The sequence below is a fragment of the Arabidopsis thaliana genome, chromosome 3 (assembly GCF_000001735.4).
Source record: "Arabidopsis thaliana chromosome 3, partial sequence".
Lineage (NCBI taxonomy): Eukaryota > Viridiplantae > Streptophyta > Magnoliopsida > Brassicales > Brassicaceae > Arabidopsis > Arabidopsis thaliana.
Genome location: NC_003074.8, coordinates 1457375 through 1479147, shown reverse-complemented (window position 1 = coordinate 1479147; position 21773 = coordinate 1457375). Strand labels below are relative to the sequence as shown.

Here is a 21773-nt window from a genome sequence, read left to right as displayed (position 1 = left end):
AATAATTTTCATATATAACCAATTTTGCATGAAATTATATTATTTCTTTTGGAAAATGCAATAATTCTAAATAGTAGTACTTTGACTAAAGATTTTTCTCAAAATGCATCCGCAAAATGGATTTCTTTCTGTGAAGCGTAGTCGGTGTTTTTTAGAACATGTAATATTGTGTATAAACTAGGAAGTAAAACTCTGGTTATAAACCAAACACATAATTGAACAGTTAGCATATTTTTAGCGACAAACACAAAACTATATTCTATTAGCATATATTTTATCAGGGGATCGGATAGCTATATTCTTTGTCCACGAATACGACTTTTTTAATATTGAAAAACCGAGAAACCCACCTGCACCACAGCGCACCTCACATCATTGTCCGTTGTTTTGTTATAAGCTTTTTTATACATTAGTTTTCAAAAGTGAATCCGTTTTCGATCTGACTTCATATGTACGTTACAGAGAATTTTAAACAAAACAAGGATAATTCAATTAAAAAATTGAAAATGTATTTGCGTATTTATCAACAATCCCAAACAAAAACAAATGAAAAAGATGAGAAAAGAAAAGTCAACTAAACCGGTAATCTCACCGAACCGCTAGTTGAGCCACTTGCACCGGTCGATTTAACCGAAGTTCCTTCGCCGTCTTTATTGACTCCTCCTCTTGGCACATGTACCGAAGAGTTCCTCCACAAAAACGACGCGTTTCTAAGAAAAGCCCACCGGTCTCCTGCACGTACCGAATCACTACCGGTTGAATTCGGTACAGCACTGGCTCGAACGCTACCGGTAGCACCTAACCTAATCGAACCATCATCACGACTCCTCCACAGAAACGAAGGCGTTTTACGAAACAACCATCGATCAGACCGAGCCCTTGACCGGTCAATCGGTTTACCTCTCCTCGAACTCCCTCCTCTAGGAAGAACCAGAAGACTATTCGTCCGGTTCAATTTCCAATCCTTCATTATCCTCTTCCTCACATCTTCCGGTAACCGAAGAGTAAACCGTTCGGTACATTCTCCCGGTTGAACCACCGAATGTCCCGTCGTATGCGATCTCGAGAATTTAACTCTTTTAAGATCCACCGGTACACCAGGTAATCTCCTCGAATCGACTTCACTAGTCACCAATTGTTCCGGTACCGGTGCAGTAACCACCGGTTCAGGATTCACCACAACCTGCTGCAATTCAAGATCCGGTTCAGTTCCTCCCGGTTCAACTGACTCACCTTCAGCTACCTGTTCAGCAAGATTCGCTCTGCAAACGGGACAAGTCACGTGAGCCTCGAGCCAAGCATCGATGCAGTGCGGATGAAACACGTGATCACACTTGGGAAGCAAACGCAGCGTTTCGTCGTCTTCGAACTCGTTCAAACATATCGCACACTCTAACTCTCCTTTACCAAGCTTCTGCGTTTTCACATCTGAGTACAAGAACGTAGGAAAAGTCTCGACAACTGAAACGTCGAGACCACGCGCCGCCGCGTTGACGGTTGCTCTGGATCTAGCTCCACCAGCTGGAGAAACACCGGCGTCTGGTACGCCTGAGCAGTGACGGAAGTAGATAGAGAAGAAGCCCATGAAGAAGAGAGCAGCGATTAGGATCACGACGATCACTGCCATGGCTGGACTTAGTCTGCCGTAGTTATACGGTTGATTTGTTGGACCGGGCTGTGATTGACTCGCTGCTAGATCCGCTGATGATAATATAAGCAAGAAAACAATCGGCAAAACGCCGGCAAACGCCATATGATCGGAGCTTCTCATGATTTTGAGTTTTTTTTTGTGTGTTTATTTGGCTCTTGGAGGAGAAGAAAGTGAGTTTATAGCGTAAAAAAAGACATTTGAAGATTCATAAAGAAGAGATAGGTAGTACAGTGGTGTCAGCAATTGTGTCAAACTTCAAGTTCCACGTGGCAACAGGAAGGTTCCTCCAATCAACAAATATGTTTTTCTTTTCACATTGTGTCATTTATGTTTTTTTGGTCATAGGCAAAATTTTATCATTTGGTTGGTTTCGAATTTTATTAGTTTGGTGTATATTTTTATGAAACATCCCTAACAGATTTTGTTACAGCCAAGTTTCGGTTTGTTATTTTCCATTTTTATCCATGGCTAATTTTGTATAGTTTCCGCAATTTTGTGTAATGAAAGTCGTTGCCTAATTGGTAAAATTATGTCGAATATAAAAGTTTGTAATCTTTCCATTATCCATTGCTTTCGTTAAACTTTTCAGTAGGCTAGCAAAATATTGGAAATATAATCACAAATACATAAATCATCCATTTTCACGCGTAACCATCACATTTTTGTTTTAACGAGAGTTAATTATGTTTAGCTAACATTTGGGACATATTTTTTTATTTGTGTGGTGTCAAAATAGAGAGTAAAACGTTTTCTTGGGTCCAAAACTATGCTAGATTTCTTTATTATCGTTTTCACTTCGATGTCACAGAAAGGACTTTTTGTTTTTGGGTTAAAGTTTTCAACGGTTTATCAGAATCTCTTATATATATGGCTATCGGCCAACATGAGGACTCACTAAAATATTTACATGTTTCCTTACCCAAAAAAAAAAACTCTTTCATCAACAAAATATCTTGTGATAAAGAAAAGTGAGAAGTCATAAAGAAATATCAGAAATGTACTTGCCACTCAAGTAAAAGAAACTCAAAGAGACGACAAATCTCCAACAGAATCAGGTTCCCAAATTAATAGAAATAAAACGAAATTTTTTAGACCATAAGCAAGTTATGCCTTTGAATCTTAACATTAAAACCAAAAAAAGAAGTAATTGGAATGTTTTTATAAATATATGATTCGGTTCCCATTAAGCAAACACTTTAAGCGAACGTTGGACCCCTCTGGCCCTGAATCGTGCGAGTTAAAAATAATCAAGGAAGATAACTGCCACCGTTGGCAACCGAAACCCTATCGCATATATTATCACATCAATAAATATAAGTAATCTTCAAAATACATTGGAAATTCTATAGTTCTCATCTTTCTGGCATTTTGTCAAAGATGAATGGAACATATATTATTCACTAAATTTGAAAAGTATGTTTAATGCGATTTTTTTAATAAAGGATCTATAATATTGAGTATATTTTAATTTGATTCATTCCAACTTTTAACTCAAAGAAAAATTGAATAAGTCAAAGTTGATATACACCATCGTTTTCATTATTATTCTTTCATGATATGTAATTGATTAGTGATTACTGGTTTGTATCAAACTTCAAAATATAAAAAAGATTACAGCCTTATAAAACATTGTTTAATTGAGACTTTTAAGATACGAAAATATAGCCTTCATTTTTTAATCTCTTGAATCTTTCACGTGAATGATGAAAGCTAGTTAAAAATCCATTAAAAATTCAACAACGTTCCTTAATGGTCTTCTTTTTCTTGTTCACTTCCCTCGACCTCTACTTTTTCTTTTTCGTCTTTCTAATATTCATGTTAAGGTTGCAAATTGCAATTAGATAATTGATCTCTCTATTTAAAAAAACAAAAATAATACTAACAAACTGAACTTTTGAGAAAAGGAAAAGAATCAAAGCTCGAGTGGTGGCTTTATTTATGGTCTTACTTCTAACGTCTGGTCCAATAAGCAAATGCTGACTTTGATTTAAGTCTACTCGACAAGCTTAACTACACACAGTTTTCCATCACCATGCATAAAACTCCTCGCCGTTTTGTGCCAAGATAAGAAGAAACGACTACAAGAAGGCTACAAAGCCTACAACATTGGTATCACCTGAAAAAGAAAGAGAGCTTCTACACTTATGTGAAAGGAACTGGCTCTATTAAAGATGACGTAAACGCTTCATGTTTTTTCCTTGAAACCAATTGAATCATGTGAGAGTAGAATGCTTTTTATTATTAAGTTCCCTCGTGTCCAAATCCTAAATAAACGGTATAAAGACCACTTGAATCATGTGAAAGTTAAATGATTTTTAATCTACTCTTGTATTTGCTAAGCTACCATTTTTAAATCATACCCAAACATTTTGATATATACTACTCTCAGATATATTAATATTTCAGTAACTTACCTCTGGTTTTGTATTTCAGGGTTCTTGATAAGTAGGTATCGGCACACCTGAATCCTCTGTCAGTTTCTTGTAAGCGTTTTGCAGTGTTCTCGTTACCGGTCCAACTTTGCCGTCACCAATCACACGCCCATCGATTTTCACAACCTGTAACCAAAGAACAGGATATTACTATGCTCAAAGATTTAGTGTTTTCATATGGTTTAAGTAAGATCCCCTGAAGATTTCATCACGAACTTTAGATATAAGTTCCATTTATTCAAAGTTTTAATTAGTGAATGTTATACATTCAGGTGGAGAACGATTGAGGATGTTTTATTCACAAGCTACTAGAGACTGTTCTGTACTTACCGGGCTTAGTTCTCCCATAGTTCCTGTTGTCCATACCTTTAAAAAAACAAAACTATTATTGTTAGATACTTGTAGAGAAAGAGAGAGGCACAGATAATTCGATTTGACCCCTTAAAAACTGATAAGTTGTAAGCTGAAAGAACCTCATTAGCTGTATGGAATTCGGAGAGACTGATTCTTCTTTCTTCTAAGATGAAGTTCTCTTTCACCACAAGTTCCATTACCTTTTAAAAATTGAAGGAGAAAAGCAATAAAAAAACCTGTTTATAGAAATTCTCAATAAAAGAAAGTGAAAATTTCTCTTACAGTTGCTCTGGTTATGCCAGGGAGACAGTAATCTGCGTGAGGAGTAAGTACACAGCCTTTCTTCACCATGAACTGTCAAACATAAAGTAAATTTGTTGACAATATTAGCTTCTATATATAGTCTCTTAATAATCTATCGAAATAAAATCCTGCGGATAAATCATCAAAGGGTTACTTACAATGTTGGTTGCATTGGTTTCAGACACATAACCATCTTTGTCAAGCATAATGGCGTCAGCAGCATTCGTGTTGTTACTTTCAATCTGTTTGTTCCATTTGCAGAGAAAATTAATCTCATAGTAAAAACACAATGTCAATTTCTTGAACTCTCTTATTTTGAATACAGTACCTTTGCTAGTATGTTATTGAGAAGGTTGTTGTGATGAATCTTGGAATCCAAATTCTGACAAAACAAAAAGAATTTTAGAAACCAACAATTTTACAGACAAGGATTTTTTATGTTGTAACATGAAGAGAATGTGGAACCAAATTCATACATTAGGCGAATTGCGGCGTGTGGTTGCAGTCACCAGCACAATTCCACCTTCATTGTCATATACCGGAGGCTTCCATTCGGCAAGCACTGCATTATTTGAAAGAAAGAACACAAATCTTTCATGTAAACCAAACTCCAAGGTAATCATATTAGCACAACTGGTTGTTCTCATAAAGCTGAAAGGTTTACCAATAAGAGTGCACCCATATCGATTATATGCAGGGCTCATTCCAGAAGTAACCTTAAAGAAACAAGTTGCACAATTTTCTTTAGACTAATCAATGGTCTAAATGAAAACAGAAGTTTCTTAAATCGGTGTCGAAGAAAGTTGAAATACCTTTTTGCCTCGAGTTAGAGACAACCTGATATGTGTATTGTCAAACATACCATTGGTTATAAGAGTTCTGAAGATTGCTTCTTTTACCTGCATGTTATGCCACAATAAAAAGCTATCGTGGTAACGTCGTTTTAACAGAACAAAACATAGCACTACGATCATCAGATGCTTACCTCTTCACGCGCTGGAACATTATCGAAAGCCAGAGCCTTTGCTGAATCAAACAACCTAACCCAAGATTCCAACATATAAAACAGGATTGCTTAGAAAACTCTGTTATTTGCTTCTTGGTTTCTGGATATAACTGTTCTTACCGATCTAGATGTTCCTCAAGCTTGAATATCTTTCCCTTGTAAATCCGAAGTCCTTCCCATACAGAGTCACCGCCTTGAACAACCGAGTCAAAAACAGAAACCTTACAAAAATAAGAAGAAATAGAACATAATCAGTGTTCAAAATGCAAATCAACAAACAGTGAGCTGTTAAGTTTTCTTCCACATTTCAAGCACACCTTTGCCATTTCACGAGGCAAAATCTCGTCACCGACCCATGCAAGAAGTTTTGCATTTTCAGGAACTGGGAGACTAGGAGGAGGCAAGGGACTACTCAAGAGGGAGGAACTGTGCTTCACGTGGCTCCTGAGAATGTTGTAAAGCGGTAGACTTCGCTCCAGCAAATCGTAATGCGACAAAGGGAATGTCTGAAGGAAAAGAACAATACCAAACACATCTTAGACTGAATTCAGAATTATTAACCACACAAGAAACAAGAGCCTTACCCGAGGATACTTCTTTGGAGATGAGAAACCCGTTGATTCGTGAACACTCTTGTACCACCATGGTGCCCATACTCCATCTTCTGGTATAGGACCAGCCTTCCATCTTCAAGAGAACATAACAAACAAAAGTGAAACTTAATGCTTTGATATAAAACAAACTTTAAGTGTCTCCTAGGAGAGGACCATACTTAAGCATAGAGGCTTGAAATGGAATCTCCAAATCATCACAAAGACCGCGAAGTGTAGTCTGCATGGATATGGTTGGAATAATATGTAAGAGAAAAAGACATCTTTGTGAAACTTTTACTGTTTTAAATATTACAGAAACAAAACCTCGGGATCTCGCTGAAGCTCATCCGCATCGATGACTGCTGGTGGTGTTCCCATCTGACAGAGATCACTGTATATCGACACTAATTCCCCCAAGCCTAATTCGAGAAATGATGGAGGGTGTACCTTCTCAAAGGAAGGCTGCAAAACGAATAAACACAGAAGAACTTTAGATGAAACATTGGCTAAAAATCTGCAGAGAACCAGTCTTTGATGAGAAAGCTAACCAATATGTTAAGAGGATTTCGTATTAATATGAAATGCTTTCCTCTACTCATCAGTTCACTTGGCAAACCGAAAAGCCGCTGCTTCGAGATATGCTGTTCAGAGGGAAAAACAGAACAACACAACAAAGAAAGTTTGGTAATATGAACTTTGAAGCGTCCAAAACAAACAATCAGAGAGGATTTTTACCTTACAATACCGGTACTTCTTAGATCCTGATCCATATATGACATCTTTCACAACTTTCTCTCCATTGCACTCCTATTTAAATTACAAGAGGGAAAATTAAACTCGTGTACTCGAAGAAAGACTAACTACTGAAGTGCAAATCAGTTACATACCATCTTGGAGAGAACTTCGTCTCTGTATGGCCTATCAAAACCTGTAGCTTTAAGAAATGATGCATACAACGGCTCGTCGACAACTTCAGTGTCAAGTCTCTGATATATAGATACAACATCAATCACAAAGAAAAAGAACACTAAATCATCTCCATAGTGATTCATTCTTTCTAGGATCTCATGTTTTTTTTGTTCTTCCAAACTTTCCAAGTTATTTATTAGATAAATCATAGTCTTTACTCTTTGGAGCTAACACGTACTCAATTTTTTCTCAGTGGAGACAAAACGAGCAAAGCAGAATTGAGATTTGGTTTTGGATGATCATAATCTTTAGAGTTAACACTTGGAAAATTTGTCAAGAAGATAGGAAAAAGTTGGGTATAGTACCTGAGCAAAGGAGTACATGAGGCTGGTGCTGAGAGATCTTGGTGCAGACCATGAGTGAATCACCTCCGGTTCTGCCATTGATGACGGTGTCAAACTCTCAACTCTGGCCTCTGTGATCACTTTTGTTATAAGTGTTGTGACTTGTGAAGTGTAAAGTGGAGTGTCGATAAAACAACACCACACCTCCAAAAAAGACAAGAATTTGGACAGAAACTTGCACGCATATCAATTCTTTCTCTATTTTGCTTGGAATTTAGTAAGCAAAAAAAAGATGCCAACTTTGTGTTACCTATTTAAAAAAAAAATAACTTTCATTAAAATAAGAAGCCTTCAAAATAATGTAAGAGAAATATCAATTTACTAGTATCGAATCGTGGTTAAATAACCGGAAATCACCATCTCTGCCGTTCGTGGTTTCCTCATTGTAATGTTACTTTAGCTTCAAATTCCCGACAATAGATTAGGACACGACACGGTGAAGCTATAGCCCCGGCGAGATTCTGATTTCTTCCATTTTATATTTTACCAGCTATATTGATGTTTTTACTAGAGAACCTCGAAAAAACTATTTGGGCCTATCAGGCTTATTGGGCCTATCCTAAAAAATACGCATCTCATGCAATTATAAAAGAAAAGGTTAGTTCCATCAGTATACAAAATATAAATGGGGTCTCACGACCGTTAATTATTAATACCCAAATACTGAGCTTTTTTATCTTCGGATATCGTAAAGTCGACACAATAGTGCAATTGATGTGGTTTCCGTGAATATAAAACCAAAAAAAATGTCACGAGAGGAGGACTTCATCATTTGTTTCTATCTATATTTCCAAGCAAACTCACATTCTACTTTCATTACATTATGTATACACGCATACATTTGTATCCACATAAGGATGTATATTTTTTTTTATCTTTTATTTTATTTTTTTGTTAAAACCATAATATATAATGTATATATAGTATGTAAGAAATGATAAGGCTGAAATTATATTGTTTTGAGCCATGGAAACTCTTTTCCACACTCTTCTTAGATTATTACTATTCGTAGCCATCTCTCATACTCTGTCCCCTCTCGCCGGTTCTTTCCGGATTTCTAATGACTTTCCGGCGGTTTTCAACTTCGGAGACTCTAACTCTGACACCGGAGAACTTAGCTCGGGTCTTGGATTCCTTCCACAACCTTCCTATGAAATAACCTTCTTTAGATCTCCAACTTCCGGAAGATTCTGCAATGGACGTCTTATCGTCGATTTTCTAAGTAATCATTCTTCATTTCTAATAATTCCTTTATTCTTTAAAATCTTTCCTCTATTTTTTCAGTTTTCATGACTTTTTTTGTAGCAAAATAATAATAGGATTTTATATTATTTTACAAATTGTTCAACGGCAAAGTTGTCATGTTTTCCTGTTTTTACTGGAAGCGTTGGATTGCATGAACTATAACAAACTAGTCGAGTTAATAACATGACTTTTAAAACGTTACAAGATGATCTGATTGATCTTGATATAACGCGATTTTCACGCTCATGTAATTTTCGTTGTGGGTGTAAAGATTCTTATGAACCATAAAACTCGTTACATGATAAGTTTTTGAGTGGGCTTTATATATGTTTTTGTAGTGGAAGCAATTGATCGACCATATTTGAGGCCTTATTTAGATTCGATAAGTCGACAAACTTACCGAAGAGGCTGCAATTTTGCTGCGGCTGCGTCAACGATTCAGAAGGCAAATGCTGCATCCTATAGCCCCTTTGGTTTTGGTGTTCAAGTCTCTCAATTCATCACCTTTAAGTCCAAAGTCCTTCAATTGATACAACAAGGTAACTAAATAGCAAATGATACCAAAAGTTCATCAACATTTTAGACTTAGTTGAATCATTTAGTCACTGACCAATGTACCTTTTTTTTTTCTCTTTTGTTTGTCAGATGAAGAGCTCCAAAGATACTTACCGTCCGAATATTTTTTTAGTAATGGATTGTATATGTTTGATATCGGACAAAATGATATTGCCGGAGCATTTTACACCAAGACAGTAGATCAAGTTCTTGCTCTGGTTCCTATAATCTTAGATATATTTCAAGATGGAATAAAGGTTAGTATTTACATGAATCTTAATCCTCGTTTTTTTTTCAATCTTAAATAAAACTATAAATGACACTTTGTTAATTGTTACACGGATAATCATTTTTTGGGGGAAATATTTGAATTTGATTTGAGTATAAGATATCATCATACTATTAATTCATTTTGTAATTCTTTATCTAGAGATTATATGCAGAGGGGGCAAGAAACTATTGGATACACAACACAGGACCACTTGGGTGTTTAGCACAAGTTGTGTCAATTTTTGGGGAAGACAAATCAAAGCTTGATGAGTTTGGTTGTGTCAGTGACCATAACCAAGCTGCTAAGCTTTTCAATTTGCAGCTTCATGGTCTTTTCAAAAAACTCCCTCAACAATATCCCAATTCCCGTTTCACATACGTAGATATCTTCTCTATCAAATCCGACCTCATCCTGAATCATTCCAAATATGGTAAGTAACTAAGTATTAATAATGTTCAGTTCACTCAAATTAGAAAGCATTTTTTTACTTTTGTGTTAGTGGTGGCATTTTAACCGGAATGCCAAAACTTACTTATGTGCAAGTTAACAGTGCTTGAAACTTTTTTTTGGTATGGTAATAGGTTTTGATCATTCGATAATGGTATGTTGTGGAACCGGAGGACCACCACTGAACTACGATGATCAGGTTGGTTGCGGTAAGACAGCAAGATCAAATGGTACGATCATAACCGCCAAACCTTGTTATGATAGTTCCAAATATGTTAACTGGGACGGCATTCATTACACTGAAGCTGCAAATCGGTTTGTTGCACTACACATTCTCACCGGTAAATACTCTGAGACGGCGTCATCTTTGAATCTTTAGCAATGTAACAAAGAAAGTTACATTATCACTTTCTTTATGGATTACATATATATTTAGTTGTATGTTAACTGGTTTATTTATGATTATATGAATAATTTCCATAAACTTAACTGTTTCATTTCCAAAAAAAGGCATTTTTCCAATTTTCTTTCACAAAGATAGATGCTTTGTCACAATAAAATGAATCTTTCAAATTTCCTGTAATGTTTCCTGGTGTTATAACGATGTGTACAACACTTTTCCACAAACCAAAAGCTACAAACTAAGACACCAGAAAGCTTAATCAGTAAATTGGTACAAGTTTTTATCAAAATCAAATCTTCTGAATTCTTTAGTTAAACGTTTCTTCTCATGTATGCTTTTGTTCTGTAAAATAGTATCAGCAGCATTGTCCATTGTATAACTCTGGCTCATTGCTATATTCTGAACTCGTTAGCAGATTTACCCTTTTCCCCTCTTCTTCTTCTTCTTCTTCTCTATCTTCAGTGGCCTCAGTCTCGCACTCTTTATCGGAATCTGCCATATGGTCGAAGAAATCACCAAAATACCACTTACAATCTTCTTTCCATTCGCCTTTATGCGCGTTAGCCCGCCACTTTTGATCTGCAATCATCTCTGGTGACAGTCCCCATGTGGCTAACTCTTCCTCTGTGTGATGAATCGCCAAGCTGTAATCACCGCCTTGTCCTAATTCCATCACTCTGATCTCACTGTTCCCTGGATTGTTTAGTCCCTCGAACTGTTCCACTGACCACTTAAACCATTTCATCAGAAACACACGCGATGTTAAGCCATGTGAGACAATCACAAAGTTTAGCTCATGAGACGGGTTGATGTGCAGTCTGTTCATGTCAATGTCTCTCCATAGAGACTCGAGAAAACCTGTATAACAGCACGCAAAAAGACCACATCATGTCTTAATCTCTTGTTGTTCATTCACACAAAGATTGGTGGAAGAAAAGCTTTGCTTTCGTGACATTTCAAAAGAGATTGATGGAAAGTAAATATTTCAATTCTGACTTTCTCCTCATTGTTAGAAAAACCTCTTTCTTTTCTATTCAAGACATAATAGAATAATCAGAGACTTCATCACAGTGAATGTATCAAACTCAAACTGTGATCATAACCTGAAATCAAGCATGAATGGCAACACAAATCCAATCGATCTAAGGGTTCTAAGGTCAGATATCAACCAATTCCTCTTAACAGATGCATTTGATTTAATGTCATTGTTCTGCTACTTAACCAAAAGCCTTCAAATTTTGCTCCTTCTACAGGACAGGATCATAGAGAATGATCTAAATCCATGCTTAGCTTAACTAAATTAACTAAACTATCATCTCAGATCATTCAATGTACATATAGATAACGAGATATGAGAAAGTTTCGAATAAGCAAGGAAGTGAAACATACTGGAGACGCGATCGAAGACATCGGCGGCGGATTCTCCCTCCGGGAACCGGTAAAAAAAGCGGCCAAATCTCTCTCTGACCTTTTTCGTTGCTCTCATTCGCTCTTTAACCTGAAAATTCCCAAAATCCTGTTCCCTAATCCGACATTCTTCGCGAACACCAATCACACGGCGACGCGAGAACGACCGTCCGATCTCCCGGAGCGTAGATCGAGTCCGATCGTACGGCGAAACGTAGAAGTACACACGCCACTCCGGTGAAGAAGGATTAGAAGAGATCAAAGCGTGGAGACGAGCTCCGGCTTCCTGCGCCTGAAGCAAACCGGAATCCGTTAACTGGATCTTATGATCCGGCGTCGTTGTATACGCCGCCGTGTCGAGATTCCCTTCCGATTCACCGTGCCGTACAAGGATGATCCGCTTCGGAAGCAGTTTATTGTCCGGACTCATGGATGATTGGAAAACGGAGAAAACACTTTTCTAGGTTTTTTTTTCTTTCCCCGGAATCTGAGAAATGGCAATTTGAAATTCGAATTAAATAGAAGAAATGTGAGAATCGAATTTCATGTGGATTTGTTCTTCATCCAGAATCTCTGTGTAGTGTGCTTCGTTTGCATTACCTTCTTGCTCAAGCTTAAGCACCAAACCAGTTTCAATTTTGTTTATTTTATCTTAAGTTAAGTGAAATTTGTACGTAATATTAAAGCTTAACTAATTAAGTAATGTTTAAAACTACAATTTCTCGTCTTTTTTTTTGTTTATGCAGTAAGATAACAACTAATATTTGACGTACAACGAATGTTTCCAATTTTAAACATATGATAATGTTTAATGACTAATTATAAATTATAAATATTATCCACGTCTGTTCCATTACATTACACTAGAGAACAATTATATGTTTTTTTAAATAAAACAGAGATTAAAAGGTCAATTTGGATTAGGTTTAAATTTTAACGTGGCAAACCACCATCTCTCTTTTGTTTAAATAATTCTTAATTGACGAATTATTATTTGCATTTAAAGAAGTTAATGGAAAAACAATATTATTTTGTTAATCGGTCAACAAACGAAATGTTAAATACCAAAAAAAAACGAAATGTTAAATCAGAAACGTAGCCGACAAAAAAAACACAGAATCGTATCTCTTATGTTCCACTCATATGGGCCAAAGAAGTTAGCCCGGTAACAGATTTGTAGTCCAAGATGATGAGCCCATGTAAAATAAATGAAAGAAAAAACAAATGTCAGCTCATTTATAGTTTCTCAAAATCTGTTGGGCTTTATTTGGATTTTAGTAGGCCCAAATAAATGTAACCTCATAATAACAATTTGGTGTATATTAATAGTGCCTATTATAAATACAACACAAATTTGACTGAATCTTTAGTTTTGGTCGAATGATGATTATGCTCTGAGTACTATGGATCTTACTCACATTCAACTACAGTTCGCTATTCAAACATTACAAATTTACAATATATATGGACTAATTTTACAGACCACCACAATCTCATAATCAGTAAGTCATCACTTATCAATTACTCCATTAAATAATTACAGATTAAATTGTTATATACTGAAATTTTGGTATTATTATTTTTTTTTTTTGAAAGACCAAATGTACATTTTGGGAAAAAAAAAAAGAAAAAAAAAATCTCGGTCTTTTTAGACACTACCATACTCAAAATTTAAACTACATAAATATACATATATATATATATATATATATATATTCAGTGTGTGATATATACAAATAAAGTCTCTAATGATTTTACAAAAAGATTTTCAAGAAACAAGTGAGATATTTTTCGATTGATTAATTAGTCAAAGTACCGTTTGTAAGAAATATCATTAGACATGTCACTACTACGTACGTGCTCTAGAAAAGGGATATATTAGGCTTACCAAAATATCTTACATGTCTTGTTCCATAAAAATATGGTATATATAAAAAAAGTTGCGTTTGAAAGAAATCAACAACCTATAACAAGAAAAATAATAACAATAAATTTTGATAACCTTCAAGTTTTTAGATAGTGGAAATGTCTACGTTTCTTGTCCTTCTCAGTCTTGATTCCTTTCAGACCATTTTCTAATTTCAAAGAAATATTACGTTCATGACCAAGCCTAAAGGGTTAAACCATATGCTTAATATTTTCTATTTATAAATTTGTATATATTCTTCTTAATTATGGAACGTAAATTTATTTTTTCAGAAGTGGTCCTGCAAGAGAAGATTCATAGTGGATACAACAAAACCTAGTTTTTCTACTGAATTGGACCCGCTTAACGATCATGAAAAACCGCAAAAGGAACCAATATTACAACGAAATGTGTATGGGCGGTACAGAAGAAATGGACAATCCCATCAACACTATGCAGTAATAAGGATAGTGTCTGATGAAGATATCGATTGCCAATTCGTTATCATATTGTATTGACAAAAACTTAGCTACTGAGAATGATTACCAACGAGAAAAAAAAAACGTGTGATAAGACATGGGATGGGCATCCAAATTGGGTAGATTAAAATATGAGAAGGATGGGGTCTTATTTACTCACTTGTCCACCATGCTTTAATAATTCAGTAATCATTCATGCTAATTAACCCCACCCCATCTCCCAAACAAATCCATGTAATTGTCAACGATCGTGACGATACAAAACCATATGACGCAAAATAAATTATCATAACCATCATCATTATGTTGGAAACACGTTACACTATGCTATGCTTGACTTTACTTGTTATTAAGTGAGTTAGTTAACACAACTCCCGTTTAAAACTTTATAGTCTTCGATTCTCAACAAACTCCCATTTATATAGTCTTCACCGATAATATAAACAAAACATTAACATATATTATTCATTTATAAACCATTCTTTGTTTAAAAACAGATGTAGGTACAGTTTTTTCAATATTCTTTTACAAAAAGGTACAAATATCCTTTGTTTTACAGACTTTAGGTATGTATAATACTTTACCTCGTATTACAAATGAAACGATGATTATGGTTGAACGTTAGTTTTTTTTCTTTAAAATCAGTTGAACAGTAATAAAAAACAATATTGAGACCATTAGGTGGCCAATTTCTGTTTTTGTCTAGCATTAGTTGCTTAGGGTAAAAACAACTTGATCCACATTTTTTCCTTAAAGTATTTCCGTCTTAATTTTAGAAAATAATTGAATTTGAGAATCACCTAATTAAAATGTTTATATACATGTTTTGTTTTTAAAATAATACGACTTTTGAAATAGGATGGAGAAATTTACTCAATCTTCCCGAGTCTTCCTGATAATTTTTTATTTTTGGCAAAAATACTATACTTTGATTAAGACTTGCGTATGACCAAAATACTATATCAAATTGTCAAACTTTAGTGAACAATACCCGCTAAAATATTATTAATTTATTATGGCCTTTGTGAATAAATTTTGTTAAATGATTTGAGTAAAAAGAAAGTAAAAAGAGAACTGTAAATTTATTTAACGAACGGTAGCTAAGTACTCCAACGGTCATTTTGGTCAACCATAAATATAAAATTTTGTAAACAAAATTCTCACAGAGGTTTTAGATAAAACACCCATTAAAAATTAATTTAGGCTTTCTTGATTTGAGTAAAAATAATTTATAACAGAACTGTAAATTTAATAAATTAAAACAGCTCGATCGAACTGTAAAAGATTTAAAACAGAATTGTAAATTCGTTGGTAGATGCGCCCAACGAATATGTAGGTCAATTATTGAAGCCCATATTTTTTAATTTATTTGGTAAAACATTATAAAAACATGGTGATGTAGTTTAGTCATATTTATGTTGGCAATATGTAACACGTTGGACTAGAGTTATTTGGATACGCTTCAACGGAATATTTCCTTTGATTTTGGTCAATTTAATTCTGAGTCTGGTTAATCAGTTTTTTGTAGAAAAATTATAAAGTTTCTGTGATTTTTATCACTGGTAATGTTTATTTTATGTTTGATTTTTGTCTTTTATATTTTATAAACACATAATCTTATCTAAATATTAATTTTTCTCTAACATAAGAACTATTTGGAACAAAAAGAAAAGAACGTACAACTTGTATTGAGGACAGATAATGAGCTATATTCACTAGGATGCATTCAAAGTTGGCATTATTATCTTAATGCAAAGCGACAAACGAAACTCGAAATGATTAAATGATAATATTTGTTTATTTAAAATAAAATAAAAAAACGAAATCGTATTCTATAACAAACCAACTTGTGGAAATGATGAAGTGCTTCAACCCCACAAGTAAACTCTCTCTGATTCTCTCTTTCTCTCTTTCTCTCGCTCTCTATCTCTCTCTCCTCTGTTTGTTATATCAATTAATCAAGAAGATTTCTTGTGTTTTTTTTTTTCTGTTAAAGAAGATTTCTTGGGAGAAAATAAGGTGGATTGAAGGATTAGTCTTTAGGAATGGTGGTGGAGGAGGAGAATAGAAGCATGGAGGAAGGACTTCTTCAGCATCAAAACGACAGAGATGATCGTCGTATCACAGCTTGTGTCATCCTCAGCACTTTTGTCGCTGTTTGTAGTGCCTTCAGCTACGGATGTGCCGTCAGTTTCTAAAACTTCTTACTTTAGTCTTAATCTCTTAATTTCTTCTTAATTATTCGAACAATAATCATTATAATTTCTTGGATTTGATAGGCTGGTTATACTTCAGGCGCTGAGACTGCTATCATGAAGGAGTTAGACCTTTCTATGGCACAAGTATGTAATTTGTTTTTTTTTCATTTCTTAGCTTTTATCACTATAAATACTCAATTAATCCCTAATTAATTATGCTTAAAATGCATAATTACACCTGTTTATGAACTAAAACATCAGCTGCTTGTAAATCTTCTTGTATGGATTACTAAACTATCAGACCTAACCAGGTCGGTTATGAAGAAAATCAAATGGATAATCATACGCAATTACGTGTAAAGACGTCATTGATAAATTATAGCTTCGCTACTGAAAGTGAATTATTATTATTTATTACTATTATTCTATAATAAATATTATCTTACGAATTATTTATTTTATTGCGGTCCAAAGTTAACTATATTGAGAGACCACATGTACAGACGTTCTGAGAGATGCGTATGTGAATATTAGAGAGATACGTATTTTAATATTGGAAAATGAATATTTTCCCATATATAAAGTATTATATTTTTAAAAAAACAAAAGTGAATATTATGAAAATGCGATATGATAGCTGTTTTGTACTTGGAGAGATCAGAGATGCATTCATGCATATGTGACGCCGACACCGTATGTCATATTTGAACATGAGCAATATTAAAATGTTGTATATAGCTGTATTTTCAATTATATTAATAATTATTTCAGTTATCGAATATAGTTCTTCTGACAAATTTTAATATGATAGGTAAACTAATCAAAAGATCACACGATTTACTTACCTAACAAAAAAAAGTTAGCAAACAGCATAGCATTTTAATTTGAATTAATTTTATAATAATCAAATAGTATACGAAGTACTTAGAAATGTTTACAAAAGCTTTTTAAGTACTACTGTTGGAATTTTTGAAAAAAAGTTGAGGTATTTAATTCTTAAAAATTAAGTATTTGTGATTAGTAACTCTTTACCACACAACTTACTGCTAACTTTTTTCCACCATTTTATGTAATCGATAAGTATTTTAAGGCTAATTTTTCTCAATAACTAAATCACATTTTCTAAATCAGTTTTCAGCGTTTGGCTCCTTTCTGAATGTGGGAGGTGCGGTGGGGGCCTTGTTCAGCGGTCAATTGGCAGTCATCCTCGGCAGAAGACGAGTAATTGCCATTTTACCATATTTCTTAAATCATACTACTAGTAATTAGTACATCAAATTATGCACTTGTTTATTTTTAATACTTGTTTCTTTGCAATGATTTTCGTAGATTCTGATTGATATATATCTTTTTTTTTTGGGTGGTTATTAACGATTAAAGACGTTGTGGGCATGCGATTTTTTCTGCGTTTTTGGCTGGCTCTCCATTGCTTTCGCAAAGGTGTAAATCCACAGAAATCCTAAATTATTTTTCGATTAAAATAATTTTGCTCGTAGAAATATCTAATATATATATTTGAATAAATGTGGAAACAAAAAGAATGTCTTCTGGCTGGACTTGGGAAGAATTTCCTTGGGCATAGGAGTCGGCTTGATTAGCTACGTGGTAATTGAACAAATATTTACACCAATTACATTTGGTAATCTCATCTACATTTTTATTGTTTTAGTTCACATTTCTTAAAACCAACATTTTTATATTCATAAAAGGTCCCAGTCTATATTGCGGAAATCACTCCAAAACATGTTCGTGGCGCATTTACTGCTTCAAACCAGGTAAACTCTATTATACTCTTTTTATTTTTTATTTTTATAAAGTCTATTCTTTTATTTTATTTCTCTAAGAAGTTATTCAAATCTGTTACCCTTATTGCCTTATATATTTTTTTTCTATTGTAACAACCCAATGTTTTTTGGTTTTATAGCTTCTTCAAAACAGTGGAGTTTCCCTGATTTATTTTTTTGGGACTGTAATTAATTGGCGGGTTATGGCCGTTATAGGTAACGAAATACCTCGTTTACAATATTATTTCAATATCAACAAGTGAATTTTGTTGATCAGTTTCAATTTTATTTTCTGGTTCAGGTGCAATTCCATGCATCCTTCAAACGATCGGTATATTTTTTATACCGGAATCTCCAAGATGGCTGGTTGGCATTTCCTTTTAATCATTTCGACTATGAATTCGACATAAATATGTAAACGTTTTACTTCAGTCATTTATATATATTTTTTGTTGTTGTTGTTTTTATCAGGCTAAAATCCGTTTAAGTAAAGAAGTAGAAAGTTCTTTGCATCGACTTAGAGGGAAAGATACTGATGTTTCAGGTGAAGCAGCTGAAATTCAGGTATATATGTTTAAAAGAAATCACTCTCTATTAGTATATATTACTGTATTATTACTATTAATATTCTTTCTTTCTTTTGTTAAGTTATTAGGACACTTTCTCTATATGTAATTGTAGTTATATGCTTGTTTTACTTTTTCAGGTTATGACAAAAATGCTTGAAGAAGATTCAAAGTCTAGTTTCTCTGACATGTTTCAGAAGAAGTACAGACGAACTCTTGTGGTACGGTAACATATATAGGAAGTTAGGAACTAGGAAGGAATTTAGTGAAAAGGCTAATTATTTACTTCTGATTTTACAGTGATGAAAGTAATGATTTGTTTTGAATTTACAGGTTGGAATTGGTTTAATGTTGATACAACAATTATCTGGAGCTAGCGGTATCACATATTATTCAAATGCCATATTTAGAAAAGCTGGTTAGGATATTCATAGTCTTACTATTATTATTTATGAATTTATTTTGCTTTCATATAAATAATACTCGTAGGAGTTATTTAATACTACCTATTATTTATGTTATCTGTATTTTCGTCGTTTAAACAGGCTTTTCAGAGAGACTTGGATCAATGATATTTGGTGTGTTCGTGGTGCGTACCTTAAACTAATTGATTTTTTTTTTACGATATTAAATTTCTCAAAGCTATTTCGATTATACCATTATGATTATTTTTTACTCTTTGTAGATCCCAAAAGCTTTGGTTGGTCTGATTCTTGTGGATAGATGGGGAAGACGACCACTCCTATTGGTTAGAAAAATACAGTTTATATATAGACATAACAATATAACAGTATAATAATTATTAACATTATCTTGATAAACATTATTCTAGGCTTCTGCTGTTGGAATGTCCATCGGATCCTTGCTTATTGGAGTTAGCTTCACGTTACAGGTTACTCTTGTAGAATTTCTATATTGGACTAATATGAGATAACTATCAATATTACAATCCTCGCCTCTTTTTTTTTTGGACAAAACAATCCTCGTCTTATAATATGTTTTTTTTTTTGTTTGTTTCTGAGACAGCAAATGAATGTGCTTCCTGAATTGATCCCAATTTTCGTCTTCGTAAACATTCTGGTAAAATCTTTCATTTTCTTTCAAGGATTTATTCATTTTTTCATGCAAATTTTTATTTTTATTTTAAATTTTTGGTATTAACTTGTTATAAGAAATCTTAAATTAAATTTGGTTAGGTCTACTTCGGATGTTTTGCATTCGGTATAGGAGGGCTACCTTGGGTCATTATGTCTGAGGTAAATAACATATTTTAATTTATATAAATCATATAGTTAGACGTTATGAAAGAAAAAAAAAAGTTTACTGTGTTTTTTGCTGTTGTTGTTGTTGTTGTTGCAGATCTTTCCGATAAATATAAAAGTTTCAGCAGGAACAATTGTAGCATTAACATCATGGACTAGTGGGTGGTTCGTGAGTTACGCTTTCAACTTTATGTTTGAATGGAGCGCACAAGGTCTTTATTTTCTCTATTACTTTTTTATTAATTTGGATAAAACAATTTACCAAAAAAAGTTAAGAGTTATCTTTATAAAAATACACAAATCAAACATAAAGTTATTTAAAAATCGTGTTCGAATTTTGACATTTGTATCAAACAGTTTTAGATGTGCAAAATGTGCGGTCGGAAAATATCTCTTAGATTCACGTTTTCTTCAAATACTTTTAGCTTTTGTTTTCTTGTTTAGATTGGATGATTGAGTTTTTGTTTATTTATTTTTTATTTTTAGGTATATATTGTTAAATATACTTTTAAATTCAAGTAGGTCATTTACATATTGTTTATGGTATATATAATAATTAAATAGGAACATTTTACATATTTGCGGCTGTCGGAGGAATGTCATTCATTTTTATTTGGATGCTCGTACCGGAAACCAAAGGACAATCATTGGAAGAATTACAAGCTTCGCTTACGGGGACATCCTAAATGCACATTTATATTGTAATATACTATTAATTTTGTTTGGTAAAAAGATAAAATTTATTTTCTGTTGTCAGTCGCATTGCAAATAATAAATGTATTTTGTAACATTATTTGCATATTGATATTAATAATATTTTACATTTTTTTCCTTCGCAAATCAGTGGTTTATTTATCCTAGTTTAAGACAACAAATGAAGGATAGAGCAACGATCAGACGTATCGGACAAGTCAAGCATGCCAAACGATTTCAAAACAAAGCTAGCATAATCATAAAAGGATATATAATCAAACTGATACAAGTTTGAATTAGCATCGAAAGAGATGTCGATGAAAACATACGACTTTGACATAGTCACCTTACATTGTGACTTTTACCATAATCCAAAACCTCAATTCTCATTGAGATAAGCTTCGTCATAACTTCCGGTCTTGTAAAGACCTTTACACAAAATTGTAGAACAGTACTTAGGATGATGAAATATTCTTCGAAATTGAATCCGGAATGATACCTCTCATGGAGAAGGAGTTTGAAGGAAGAGTTCTCTCCTCCAAAGAAGAGGAAGTGTACATTGATCATTCATTGTCTTGACAAGAGGAAAATTGGACAAACTTCTCACAAAAACCGGAAGTTGGACAAACTAACCCAAAAGCTAATGTATATGTCAAAGAATTTGAAAAGCTTGTTTACCTAATCGGTTTTTGGGTAATATTTGAACCGAACCGATATCCATGATTCAAAAAAGAATCCCACTCGATTATTTTACTTTTGTAATTAAACTGATCGCTCTTTAGAGTATTTGGTTTGGGTAATATGTGTAGAGTATAGATATGTAAAGGCTAGGACTGTCATTTAATCTCTCTTGTAATCTATATTGTACTTAACCTATCTAATAGAATCATTCAGTTCCCTATTCT

General features: G+C 33.8%; 5 protein-coding genes and 1 non-coding gene across 13 annotated transcripts; 2 read left to right on the top strand and 4 right to left on the bottom strand.

Annotated features, from left to right (window-relative positions):
- Positions 1–297: 297 nt before the first annotated feature.
- ATL6 (RING/U-box superfamily protein) lies at positions 298–2188 on the bottom strand. Its single transcript, NM_111393.3, has one exon. It carries the CDS (start codon positions 1769–1771, stop codon positions 575–577), a length of 1197 nt encoding a protein of 398 aa, NP_566249.1. The 5' UTR covers positions 1772–2188; the 3' UTR covers positions 298–574.
- Positions 2189–3315: 1127 nt separating this feature from the next.
- On the bottom strand, positions 3316–8065 carry AT3G05190 (D-aminoacid aminotransferase-like PLP-dependent enzymes superfamily protein). Of its 3 annotated transcripts, NM_001337569.1 has the most exons (21): positions 8010–8065; positions 7614–7902; positions 7227–7325; positions 7075–7146; positions 6888–6980; positions 6664–6801; positions 6519–6577; positions 6331–6433; positions 6064–6252; positions 5867–5967; positions 5726–5780; positions 5553–5639; positions 5405–5456; positions 5217–5302; positions 5069–5122; positions 4899–4982; positions 4720–4791; positions 4557–4637; positions 4414–4449; positions 4066–4209; positions 3364–3767 (listed from the first exon to the last, which is right to left on the bottom strand). In NM_001337569.1, the coding sequence occupies exons 2-20, from the start codon at positions 7689–7691 to the stop codon at positions 4081–4083; spliced, it is 1668 nt and encodes a 555-aa protein (NP_001319477.1). In that variant the 5' UTR covers positions 7692–7902; positions 8010–8065; the 3' UTR covers positions 3364–3767; positions 4066–4080. The 3 variants fall into 3 exon arrangements, with proteins under 3 accessions (NP_187170.2, NP_001326039.1, NP_001319477.1); NM_111392.4 differs by lacking the exon at positions 8010–8065 and having other exon boundaries at positions 3316–3767; positions 7614–7892; NM_001337570.1 differs by lacking the exon at positions 8010–8065 and having other exon boundaries at positions 3316–4209; positions 7614–7892.
- A 458-nt stretch (positions 8066–8523) lies between these two features.
- On the top strand, positions 8524–10750 carry AT3G05180 (GDSL-like Lipase/Acylhydrolase superfamily protein). Its single transcript, NM_111391.4, has 5 exons — positions 8524–8874; positions 9236–9436; positions 9543–9709; positions 9883–10153; positions 10305–10750. The coding sequence occupies exons 1-5, from the start codon at positions 8619–8621 to the stop codon at positions 10547–10549; spliced, it is 1140 nt and encodes a 379-aa protein (NP_187169.1). The 5' UTR covers positions 8524–8618; the 3' UTR covers positions 10550–10750.
- Positions 10133–10326, bottom strand: AT3G01615. The gene has a single exon (NR_140846.1).
- Positions 10748–12665, bottom strand: AT3G05170 (Phosphoglycerate mutase family protein). Its single transcript, NM_111390.2, has 2 exons — positions 11963–12665; positions 10748–11431 (listed from the first exon to the last, which is right to left on the bottom strand). Exons 1-2 carry the CDS (start codon positions 12408–12410, stop codon positions 10929–10931), a joined length of 951 nt encoding a protein of 316 aa, NP_187168.1. The 5' UTR covers positions 12411–12665; the 3' UTR covers positions 10748–10928.
- Positions 12666–16184: 3519 nt separating this feature from the next.
- On the top strand, positions 16185–21767 carry AT3G05165 (Major facilitator superfamily protein; the record flags this gene model as incomplete). 6 transcript variants are annotated; one of them, NM_001202882.1, is made up of 19 exons in its annotated part: positions 16206–16245; positions 16365–16551; positions 16645–16707; positions 17695–17784; positions 17944–18003; positions 18103–18168; positions 18273–18338; positions 18488–18563; positions 18649–18713; positions 18819–18911; positions 19054–19134; positions 19247–19331; positions 19459–19502; positions 19599–19661; positions 19746–19805; positions 19940–19993; positions 20110–20169; positions 20273–20340; positions 21382–21767. In NM_001202882.1, the coding sequence occupies exons 2-19, from the start codon at positions 16411–16413 to the stop codon at positions 21548–21550; spliced, it is 1404 nt and encodes a 467-aa protein (NP_001189811.1). In that variant the 5' UTR covers positions 16206–16245; positions 16365–16410. The 6 variants fall into 6 exon arrangements, with proteins under 6 accessions (NP_974225.1, NP_001189811.1, NP_001030640.1 ...); NM_001035563.2 differs by lacking the exon at positions 21382–21767 and adding an exon at positions 20740–21012 and having other exon boundaries at positions 16226–16245; positions 20273–20387; NM_111389.2 differs by lacking the exon at positions 21382–21767 and adding an exon at positions 20740–21012 and having other exon boundaries at positions 16231–16245; positions 16362–16551; positions 20273–20387.
- Positions 21768–21773: the final 6 nt, after the last annotated feature.